The 12,052-nt window shown below is 43.1% G+C and overlaps 1 protein-coding gene across 1 annotated transcript in view; it reads right to left on the bottom strand.

Moving 5' to 3' along the window:
* Positions 1-3,289: 3,289 nt before the first annotated feature.
* Positions 3,290-12,052, bottom strand: part of LOC103658749 (cytochrome P450 2C21-like) — a 15,765-nt gene continuing 7,002 nt past the window's right edge. The window contains exons 5-8 of the mRNA XM_040623769.1: positions 11,537-11,724; positions 6,552-6,731; positions 4,830-4,975; positions 3,290-3,416 (exon numbers count right to left, since the gene is read on the bottom strand). Coding sequence (XP_040479703.1) covers positions 3,290-3,416; positions 4,830-4,975; positions 6,552-6,731; positions 11,537-11,724 — 641 coding nt within the window. The remainder of the gene's footprint in view (positions 3,417-4,829; positions 4,976-6,551; positions 6,732-11,536; positions 11,725-12,052) is intronic.

Here is a 12,052-nt window from a genome sequence, read left to right as displayed (position 1 = left end):
TTGTGACCTGAGCAGAAGCCAAGAGTCAGACGCTTAATGGACTGTGCCAGCCAGGCGCCCTGGAACTTGAACATTTCTAAGCAAACGTGTTTGATGGCATCTTTCACGAATGTCTTGGCAATTATATATGATTTTTTAGGCTTAGAGTTTGAAGTAATACTTTACGAGAAGACCGAAAAGCAATAATGTTTATATTCAAAACATTAGGTGCTTCTGTTTTAAGGTCCATGCTCAAAGAATTATTTTGGTTTTGATCTTCTTTTTAAATTAATGGTAGTTAAGTTTTTATGATCCTCTGTGCTGTGTTAGCCAGTACATCTCCACGAATAACATATTTTTCACTTCACCATCAATTATGGTTGCCAAATTAAGCCCAAGGAATCATACTTAAGAATAAAATTTTTTAACTCTTTTGCTCTTCAGTTCTTTGGAATCGCTTGTTGTCATGACTTGATATACTACCATTACTGTTCCATTCAGAGAAGATGTAACTTGTCAAAATCTAGTGAAGCTTGGGGCACCTGGGTGGGACAGTTGGTGAAGCGTCCCAACTCTTGATTTCAGCTCAGGTCATGATCCTGGGGTCCTGGGTTTGAGCCCCACGTCGGGCACCCTGCTCAGGAGGAAGTCTGCTTCTCCCTCTCTCTCTGCCCCTCCCCCCGCCTCATGTTCTCTCTCTCTCTCTCTCTAAAATAAATGAATAAAATTTCCAAAGTATGTTTTTTAAAAAGCTCAAATTCCTGAAGCTATCTGCAGAGTTCATTTTGAGAAACACAGCCGTAAAGCATAAATGGTCCATAATTTTTCCTAATGTCCCTTTCACAAATCTGTGTCCTAGCCAGATCAATGAACAGATTGACTCCCAAGTCACACCTCTGAGTGTTTTGTGTATTTATTCCTGAGTCTTGTTACTTAATATCCATCACTAGCTTGGTTAAATACCACCATTTGAAGAGCGGTCCTTCAGGGGTGTGTGGGGGGATTATGTGCGCTGCTGCTCTTTGGAGGATTTGAGAACATTTATAAAGTATGCCTGCCTCTCTTCATGCTCAGTACTCTGCCACCACCTACCCAACGAAGGTGGTCAGATTCAGGTTTCATTCCATTTTAGCTTTAATAAGTTCTTTAATGAAATGTAGAAAGAGCATAGTCATTAGAGAAACATGGAAGATTTCTGTTTTACTTCCTGCGGGGGTAGAACTTCTGTTCAGGAGAGGACGGGATCGTCCGTGCTCAGTTGTATGCACGTGGCCACGGTGGAACTGGCATCCAGATGATGACCCAGTGTTGCAGCTAGCATCTCAGAAGGCTCTGTTCCTCCCAACTAAACCCTACCCAGGGTAACCAGTCTTGTAATCTTTATCACCGTGAATTAATTCTATACCATGAACATCTTTGCCAGGTACGTGAATTAATGGGAGTTTGGGAATTGTGAAATTAATAAAAAGCACTTCTTCCGGTATAGATGAAAGAAATGGTAAGAAAACCTCTGGTGAGAACAGGACTGTTATGTTTATCTTGCCATTCTTCCTCTTATTCTGAGTACCATTTACTACTGGATTTTGAATAAGGATTGTGTGTTTTGTTGCCCCCAACACGTAAGTTTATTTCTCTGGTTACTTGCAAGATACGGGATGAGTCCTATTTTAATGTTTTATCAAAATGAGATCTGTGACATGACTACTTGGTGCTGCAGAAGAAGGCCCAGACTCATCTGGGAGCATTGGGTGCCGGAGGCTTGCCTTGACCCTATTTCTCTCAGTCCCAAGGTGCATCTGTTTGTCCTTGTTTCTCCACCTTCCCTTGAATCCTTTTGTACAAGTACTAGGGTGCAAGAGTGAAGTGATACTAGAATGTTATACACTTGACAAGACTGGTTTAATCCTCTCTTGGGAGAGAATGGAAAGTTCCAGGATTTGAGTGGACTCTAAGAAGGCATCAGCATGCCAAAGGTAATCAAAGATCATTGTTATTAAGACTTGATATTTGGTCATGTTCTCACTCAGATATTTGCATGGTCGGCTCCTTGGCATTCAAGTCTCAGCTCACAGTTCACGTTAGAATGAATGTCCCTCATCTCTCGCTTCCTGACGAAGGATTTCACCCTTCTCAATCTATCAGCTTCTCATAATCTCCATGTGGTGGGGTGTACGATCTGTCTTGCTCACTATATAAGAGTGTGTTGGAAACGTGAAGCACAATACAGTTACCAAGAAGAACCGGTGAACACACTGGATTAAAAGTATGACTCTTTCCTAGAATTAAACATGAAGGACCTCCGTGGTTTAGTTTATCAGGTGCTAAACAGAAGAGAGCAGGAGGACTACACTTGGATGTGTTGTAGATAAAATAACATCAAAGAGAATCTTTAAAGCTAGAGAGGCACTCACAAAGGGACAGAGATCAGGTAGATGGCAAATGTCTTATTTTAACAAAAGGAAGACCGTAAAATTGTCAATGTGTTGAAGGAAAAAATTCCAACTAAAATGTATATCCATCATTGGCGCTTTCTGATTCAATAGGCGGTTAAAACTCCTATAGATAAGAATAGGGAGGGGAACCTGGGTGGCTCAGTTAAGCATCGGACCTTTGCTCCCAGCTCAGGTCATCTCAGGGTCCCAAGTTCAAGCCCCATGCTGGGCATGGAGTCACTTACACAGGAATAGGGAGGGATGTAATTTTAAATGTCCATCGATGTTATCAGCAGGTGACCTGGTAACAATGAAAATTCTCCATTTTGGACTATAAAAGATTCTCAACCTTTAAAAAATTACTGTAATGTAGATTATTTCCTATAACCCCACTGCAGGATAATTACAAAGTGTGAACTAAATAGAGCAATTGCTTGTAAATTTTGTAACTCCTAGATCTTTTGGATCAAGGAAGGCACCAAGACAGTACTGCAAATAATCTTAAGATACTAACAATGGATGTACTCACTGTGTAGAATAGAGCTGACATTCACTGCAGAAACTTTGTGTCATCTAATACTTAAGAGCATTTATGACAAGTGTGTGAAAATGAGCAATAATATAACTTAAAAACTTAGAAATTAAAAAGGAAAACAGTTAAATTTTGGCAAAATATTTTAGGGCTCTGAAAATGAGAATTTTTGATAGAATAATGTAAGAGCTGCTTGTAGGGTTATTTTTCTTCTCTGGATGCCCAGTGAATTCTGTGAACTCTGCAGAAAGTTCCCCTGTATAGTTTAAAATCCTGGTGGAAAAGTACATGCTCCTGGGAGGTTCAGGGGTCATGTAAACTAAACTCATTTTCTGAGAAGAGCCCTCTAGTTTTGGTAAGAGGTGGGACCTAATGTTCTCTGAACCTCTGAACTTGCCCTCCCGTCTTCGGATGGGTCAGATCTGATAGCACTAGCCTGGGAGGCTGGTGCTCCTGTCACTTCAACCCTTGGTCTGTAGAGGTCACAGGAATGTTATGCTTGCCTGTCCTTTCCGAAAGCGGGTATAACTTACATTCTCCCCTGCAGAGTATAAGAGTTCTAATTTCTTTTAAGATTTTTTTTTAATTATTTGATGGAGAGCACAAGCAGAGGGGAGCAGGAGAGGAAGTGAGAGAAGCAGGCTCGCCGCTGAGCAAGGAGCCTGATGTGTGGCTTGATCCCAGGATCCTGGGTTCATGACCTGAGCAGAAACCGAAGAGGTGGACGCTGAACTGACCAAGCCACCCAGGAGCACCTCTAAACCACATTTTTTGTTTTTTGGGTTGTTTTTTTTTTTTTTTAAGATTTTATCTATGAGAGAGAGCATGAGCCAGAGGAAAGGGTAGACGGAGAAACAGACTCTCCGCTGAGCAGGGAGCCCAGTGTGGGGCTGGATCCCAGGACCATGGGATCACAAGCTGACCTGAAGGCCGACTCAATCGACGGGGGTGCCGACTGCGAGTCCGCCCGCTCCCCCGTGCAGGTGGCCCGCCAGCCGCCAGCCGCCCTGCGCACGCTCCGGGAGCTCCCGGTCTCAGTCTGTTTCCAGCGAGCACACCGGGATTCCGGTGTTCCGTGAGAAGCCTGGTGGTACGGTTCACGGCTCACCGGTCTCAGTCCGCTCTCTCTCGCGGATGCCGTCCACGAGCCCGCCCGCTCCCCCGTGCAGGTGGCTGCCGCTTCCCGGCGCCCAAACGCGGCGGGCCCCCCCCCCTTCCCCTCTTCTTCTGCTTGTGCGCGGTTTTATGGCTCCCCTCTTTGTACCTCAATACTCAGCGCTGGAGATGTTCATTTGTAGAGATCCAGATGCGTCTTCCTGCGTCTCAGGCTGATTCTGTGGATGTTCAGGCTGGTCTGGTACCTATTCAACTAGACTCAGGGGACTGGCTGAAAAAGGGGTCCCCTACTCCTCCGCCATCTTAACTCCCTCCCCTAAGTTTTTATTTTTTAAGCAATCTGTACAACCAACATGGGGCTCAAACCCACAACCCCGAGATCGGGAGTCATATGCTTCACTGAGTGCCTCAGCTCTAATGGCTTTGAAGTGTCCTATCGGTGTCTGCCAGTTTTGCAACTCTGGCTTCCAAGATGTCCTTAAGCAACAGCCTTCCCTCACGTGTCGATTAACCTACAGCAAAGTTTGTATGACAAATGACATAAAGGACACAAAGGAAAACAAAGACCCTCTCTGGGAGGAAACAGAAATGCAAGCAGAGAGGACCCTCCCAAATATACCAAGAGTCGCCAAGCCCAAGGAAGCAGTTCCACAAGTATTTTCTCCTGCTAATATAAATTCAGAAAGAGAGAAAAAGGATTCTCCCCATTCCCGCTCCATTAGACTCTACAGACAGAGATTCTGAAAGACTGACATGGTAGGAAATCTTACTGTGTGCCCGCTGTCAGATGTCCTAAGGATCTCTCAGCTATAGCACTGTGTGGGGCGAGCAGTGTCCAGCGAGTTAAGGTGTCCACCTGACACACCGTGTCGGGGAGCAAGAATTTCCTGTCCCCTTCAAGGTCCTTGTAGCTGGACTAAGAATCACATTGACATGAGACAAATTAACAGAAGGAAATAGAATTCAATTTCCTATGTATGGAGAATCCACATAGACCTAGAAATTTCAAAGACAGTCAGACAAAATGATGTATGTATGTCATCCTGAACTAAGGGGGAGGAAAAAAAGAAATAGTACAAATTTGCCACAAGCCTACTAACTAATCACTGATCCCCAAACAGACTGGCAATTTCAAATGTTGTCTGGATTCCAGTCATTCCTCCAACTGAAATAGCCTTCCTCTCTGTTCTGCCTGTTGATATTTTCCACACCCTTCTAGATCCAGCTCAGATGTTATTTCTTCTATGCAAACTTCTTTGATGTGCTGAGAGTATCACTTCTTTATCTGTTTTCTATAACGCTTGTTAATGCTTCTATGACAGCACATTTCAGATGAAATTATACTGATTCATCTGTCTCACATCCTGGAACCTAAGCTCTGAAGGTAAGGCTTCCGATCTTGTAATGATACCCACAGTGTCAGGGCAGAGCAGGTCCATAAGCCCTGTGACTTGAATAGAAATCTCAAGGAGTCTCATTATTCAGTAATGGGCCCGACGTATAGAAGGAAAGATAAGGATTTTTAGAATAGTATCTTGCTTTGAGATCATTTCTGGGCATGGCACATAATCTTGAGGCCACAATAGCAAGGGCTGCTTGATACTTAGGTTTCTTATATATTCAACTGGAAGCAAATCTCCTATTTTTGTCTCTGTTTCAATTACTTCTACGGGAAAGGCCCTTTTCCCTCCTCTCTTCCCCGTTTCTCCTTTGGAATGTGCTGAATACTGTCCATTTCTCCCTCCTTCCAGCTCCATTTTGTGTTTGTCTTCTATGCCTACTCTGTGTTCAGATTTCTATGGACTGCATAAACCTAGAAGTTCGTTCCCTTCTGGGTTCTGAATAAATTCAGAGCATTAGCTATTGACAAGGTCAGAGTGTTTATTCCCTCCATCCCACCCTGCCAGGCTATAGTTTAGACAGTGGCTGTATGCCTCTGCTACAGACACATCTCCTGTTGAGGCAGCCACTCTCTCTTTCCTAAAGTTCTATTTGGGTTCCAGTAACTCCCTCCTTCCCTCATCCCTTCAGCCCTACGATGGGAACATCTTCCTGCTGATGCTAGTCCCTGAGTGCTTTATCACTCCTGAATCCTGCCCACACCTCTGGAAATAGTCTCATCATCAAATACTTAAAAATTAGCCACAAGCTTACTAACTAATCACTGGTCCCCTGACAGACTGGAAAATTCAAATGTTATCTAGATTCCAGTCATCCTGGAATGACTTGTTGAGTATGCCACATGTTTCCTCCCAGGACCCTGACAAATTGAAGGGAGATAACTCAAATTTCCCTTACCCTCTATTTATCTACTCTACCCTCTGCCCCTTCTTTGGAATCTCAGTGGTGGGTTCCGGGGCCAATCTTGGCAAGGGAGCCCTCCAATCAAACGAGAAATAACCTGGGCTTTGGGAGTGATGCCTCTGGCCTCATAAAAATGACAATCTTTTCCGCCCTGAGTAGCCTCCATACAAAGCCCTTCCTCCTCTCACTGACCCCTGATGTAGAGATAATAATGAAGCTTGCTTGCCTGCTGAGAAGGGCATGAAGTAGTCACTCTTCTTAAAGTTGCCATTTTCATCCAGGAAGTGGCCGGGATCAAAGCGGTCTGGGTTGGGAAACTCTTTGTCATCGTGCAGGACAGAAGTCAGAGATACTAATATGGTTGTGCCCTGAAATGAAGGAAAACGGGTAAACTGGACAATAATGAAAGTCATGGAGCTTGAAATCCTTTTGTTGTCTAGATGAGGAGACAGGCACAAAAAACGTTATTTACTCCATATCACAGAACAAACGAATGACCAACCCTAAGAGCTTTTAAATCCTATAATGGCAGTCCAAGGCACTGTTAAGTGACTCCCAAGTCATTCTCTTCAGTTTGTAGCCCGATATTAGCATTTGCTTTTCAGAAAATTAAGGGAACTCCCTGGAGTGCATTGTTCTTGACAAAGTAATTGCAGTATTGTCTAAAAGAGCTGATGCTACTGAAAATCCAGGTCATTTTCTTTGGAGCCGAGTATGAGGTCTTCAGAGCTCTACCTGAGTGGCCATATTCTTGAAAACCTTTCACCTTCCCATCAAGATGACAAACTGAGTGGCGCCTGGCTGGCTCAATCAAAGAGCTCATGACTCTTGGTCCCAGGGTCGTGGCTTCAAGCCCCACATTGGATGTAGACCTTACTTAGAAAAAATTTTAATTTTTAATTTTTTTAATGTAAAGTTTGACGATTCATTAGTTGCGTATAACACCCAGTGCACCATGCAATACGTGCCCTCCTTACTACCCATCACCAGTCTATCCCATTCCTCCACCCCCCTCCCCTCTGAAGCCCTCAGTTTGTTTCTCAGAAGGGGGAATGAAGCATGAGAGACTGCGGACTCTGAGATACTTAAAAATTTTTTTAAAAAGATGGGAAGTATCCCCTCCTGCTGTTGTGTTCTTTCAATTGAATTGTTGCAATTTCTTATGGAAATGAGAGAACATTCCTGGTTTCTAGTACGGTTTTTTTTTTAATATATTTTTAAAATATTTTATTTAGTTATTTGACAAGAAAAGAGGCAGCAAGAGAGGGAACACAAGCAGGGGGAGTGGGAGAGGGAGAAGCAGGCCTCCCGCTGAGCACGGAGTTTGATGCCGGGGCTCAATCCCAGAACGCTGAGACTACGACCTGAGCAGAAGGCAGACGCTTAATGACTGAGCCACTCAGGTGCCCCTCTATTACATTTTTCTTAAACTCACAGATGCAGTGTAACATAATGATTTGAGGTTTAGTTTTCAAAAGCAGTGGAATCTTTCTATTGAATTAAGCTCAGTGATCATAGGTTAGTTCTTTAACATTTCCATGACTCATGTTCATTACTAGCAAAATGTAGAGGATACATCTGCACTAGTTCCTTGCAAATGTAAAATGAGATAATACATGTAATACTTTTGCATGAAAATTACCACATGCTAGAGGTGCCTGGGTGGCTCAGTTGGTCATCTGACTCTGGATTTTGGCTCAGGTCATGATCTGCAGGTTGTGAGATCAAGCTCGACATCGGGCTCCATGCTCAGCATGGAGTCTGCTTGAGATTCTCTCTCTCCCTCTCCCTCTGCCCCTCCCACTGCTCACATGCTCTCTCTAAATAAATAAATACATAAATAAAATCCTTAAAAAATTCTCTCCCACTGTGCCCCTTCTCCCCTACTCACTTGCTCTCTCTCTATATAAAAACAATAACAATAATGATAACCACACTAAATGCTCAATAAAGAGAAATTTGTTACTGTTATGAGAAGGACTACATTCACAGTCTTGGGTTCTTAATAAAGGTCATACATTTATTACATAGCAGAGACAAAATTCAAATGAAAATCTGTCTGGATTTTTTCTAGTATATTGTCTGGCCTTCCCAAATACACAATGGCGTTCTCACTGCAGAAAGGTCATGGATCAAATGCATAGACTGTCAATTGCATGTAGACAAATGAAAGACTGATATTTCCGTGGTTTTTTTCTTAAGATTTTATTTATTTATTTGAGAGCAGTGGGAGAGGGAGATGCAGACTCCCCACTGAGCAGGGAGCCTGATGTGGAACTGGATCTCAGGACCCCAGGTTCATGACCCAAGGTGAAGGCAGACACTTAACCAACTGAGCCACCCAGAAGTCCCTGATGTTTCAGTCTTTACTGAGGCTCTTCCCTAGAGCACAGCTACTCTTGTGATTTATTTTCTGCCCTGGGTGGACTTAGAGACATGCTCTGACTATGAAGTACAGGAAGATAGTATGGTCAGCCCTACAATAGACTTCCATATAAAGTTAGTGACAAAACACTTCTGGCTCAAGGGACCATCTACTTCAAACTATAACAGAGTAACTGGTTTGGAGTTGTCCTCACAACTAACATGAATAGAAATCCAGAAAAAAAGAAGGAACTGCTTTCCAACATTGAACAAGATACAATCCAGGATTGTGATAGTTTACTAAAGAGAAATTAGGTAGGGCCTACAACCACTCTGAATTTCTCCCTGACATCACTTTCCTCCTAGAGTTCAGGGAGGTGAAGGCCAAGCAAAGCACTACTCCTTTTGATCTAAGAAGACAAAGATTTTAAAAAATTGGCTTCTAGAATTCATGAGGAAGGATACAGGGCAGGAGGAATCTATAAATAGAGAGGATCTCAAAAGTATACAAACTATTCCCTAGAAGTCCATGGTTACGGGTTGGGTGACACATATACAGGAGGAAACTCAGTGGAGCCTATCAGAGTATGACTGCTTAAGAACCGAAGGTGGATATCAGATGTTGTGCAGTGAGAGAGAAGTTGAGGTTCTAACCCATCTAGGGTGGAGAGGACTTTCTCGGCACCTCAGATTTTTTTTGGTCACCCTCAAACTTGCAAATTTTTGGATTAAGGAACCAACACTGGACTGAGGGCCACGCACAAAGACTAAATTCAAAAGTGAAACTAATTCACAATGAATGAATTATAGTAAGCCTCACAGACTGAAAAACATTTGTGAGGAATTTACCTGCCTGCCAAAATAAAAGCCAATGCCCTTTAGGGGAAGTCAGCATCATCAGATTCCCCACAAGTCATCATTCAAAATGTTCAGCATATAATAAATTACTTTTTTAAGTGGGCTCCACACACAACCTAGGCTTGACTCACAAACCTAAAATCAAGAGTCGCACGCTCCAACTGACTGAGCCAGCTAGGCACCCAAGCATGTGATTAATTATTAAATATGTGAAAAAGAAGGAAATGTGACTCAGAGTTAAAGAAAACAATAATCAACAGAAGCAGATCCCATAGTATCCTAGATGTTAGAATTATCACATAAGAACTTCAAAGCATATGAGTGTATGAGTCTGTGTATTTAAGAGATACAGAACAGTCCATCTGAAAGAAACAGAGTACACATTCTTCTCAAGCACAGATGGAATATTCCTCAGGGTAGATAACATGTTAGGGTACTAAAGAAGCATTAAAAAATTGCGGAAGATTAAGATCATATGAACCTGGGGCGCCTTGCTGGATTAGTTGGTAGAGTGTGTGACTTTTGATCTCAGGGTTGTGAGTTGAAGGCTCATTCTGGGTGTCAAAATTACTTAAAAACAGGGGCGCCTGGGTAGCTCAGTCATTAAGCGTCTGGCTTCGGCTCAGGGCATGATCCCAGGGTCCTGGGATCGAGCCCCACATCAGGCTCCCTGCTCTGCTGGGAGCCTGCTTCTTCCTCTCCCACTCCCCCTGCTTATGTTCCCTCTCTCACTGGCTGTCTATCTCTGTCAAATAAATAAATAAAAAATCTTAAAAAAAAAAATAAATGCAGGTGGCACAGCGGTTAAGCGTCTGCCTTTGGCTCAGGGCGTGATCCCGGCGTTATGGGATCGAGCCCCACATCAGGCTCCTCCGCTATGAGCCTGCTTCTTCCTCCTCCACTCCCCCTGCTTGTGTTCCCTCTCTCTCTGGCTGTCTCTCTGTTGAATAAATAAATAAAATCTTTAAAAAATATAAAAAAAATAAATGCAAAGATATTCTGTTTCCATGGTTTGGGAAAATTGATATTGTTAAAATGTCTATACCACCCAAAGCCATCTATAGATTCAATGCAATCCCTATCAAGATTCCTATGGCATTTTCACAGAAATGGAACTAACAATCCCAAAATTTGTGTAGAATGACAAAAGATGTTAAATAGCCAAAGAACTCTTGAGAAAGAACACAGCTGGAGGCATCACACATCCTCATTTCAAGCTGTATTACAAAGGGACAGTCATTAAAACAGCATGATATTGGTATAAAAACAGACAGATAATGAAACAGAATAGAGGGCCCAGGAATAAACCCATGCATAGATGCCCAATTAATTTCTAACAAAGGCACAAAGATACACAATCAAGAAAAGACAGTCTCTTCATTAAATGGTGTTGGAAAAACTCGACACTATATTACAACAGATACAAAAATGAATTCAAAATGAATTAAATAATTGAACATAAGACCTAAAACCACAAAAATCCCAGAAGAAAACATAGGCGTAAGAAGTCTTGGCGATGAATACTATGAAGAAAATCCTGTGGGAATCTAAGCACTCTGATTTATAAAATTGTATCAAGAAAGTAAAAGGAAAGGAGCATGTGGTCAGAGGGCAAGACGCTTGGGGTGTGACTATGACATAGCTGTAGATGGTTAGGTGATCTATAATCCTACTGCTGCGATGCTTGATAACCTAGGATCCTTAAGGAGCGGACACCTAGGTGGCTCAGTGAGGTAAGCCTCCAACTCTTGATTTGGGCTCAGGTCATGATCTCAGGGTCATGAGATGGAGCCCCTGGGTGGGCTTGGGCTGGGGGTGGAGCCTGGTTGAGAATGTCTGTCCTTCTCCCTCTGTCCCTCCCCCCTTGCTCTCTCTCTTGAAACAAAAATCGTATAAATAAAAATAAAAAATAAAAATTCTTAATGAGCAGTAGAGATGAAATATCTCTCACCTTGGGAATGAAGTACTCTCTGAACTTAATGTCCTGAGTCACTGCATGGGGCATACCGTTGGGGACAAGGTCAATATATCTCTGGATCTCGTGTAGCACAGCATCTGTGTAGGGCATGCGGCTCCTGTCCTGCATGCAGGGGCTCCGATGTCTGCCAACCACACGGTGAATCTCTTCCTGGGCTTTAGCTGGCAGGACAGGAATCAGAATTTATGTGAAATGGAAAACTCTTTTGATCTCTTTGTTGTGGTTGTTGAAAGATTTTATTTATTTTAAAGAGAGACAGTGGGGGGCAGAGGAGCAGAGGGAGAAGGAGAGATCCCCAAGCTGATTCCACATCCAGCGCAGAGCTGGATGGGAGACCCAATCTCACAACCCTAAGATCATGACCTGAGCGGAAACCAAGAGTCGGGCGCTTAACTGAGTGAGCCACCCATGTGCCCCTTGATTTCATCTTAATCATGGTTACATTGTGGAAGGAGATTGGGGAGGGGAAAATCACATATGGCCACTTCC

The sequence above is a fragment of the Ursus maritimus genome, unplaced genomic scaffold (assembly GCF_017311325.1).
Source record: "Ursus maritimus isolate PB19 unplaced genomic scaffold, ASM1731132v1 scaffold_7, whole genome shotgun sequence".
Classification (NCBI taxonomy): Eukaryota; Metazoa; Chordata; class Mammalia; order Carnivora; family Ursidae; genus Ursus; species Ursus maritimus.
This window is presented reverse-complemented; position numbering and strand designations above follow the sequence as displayed.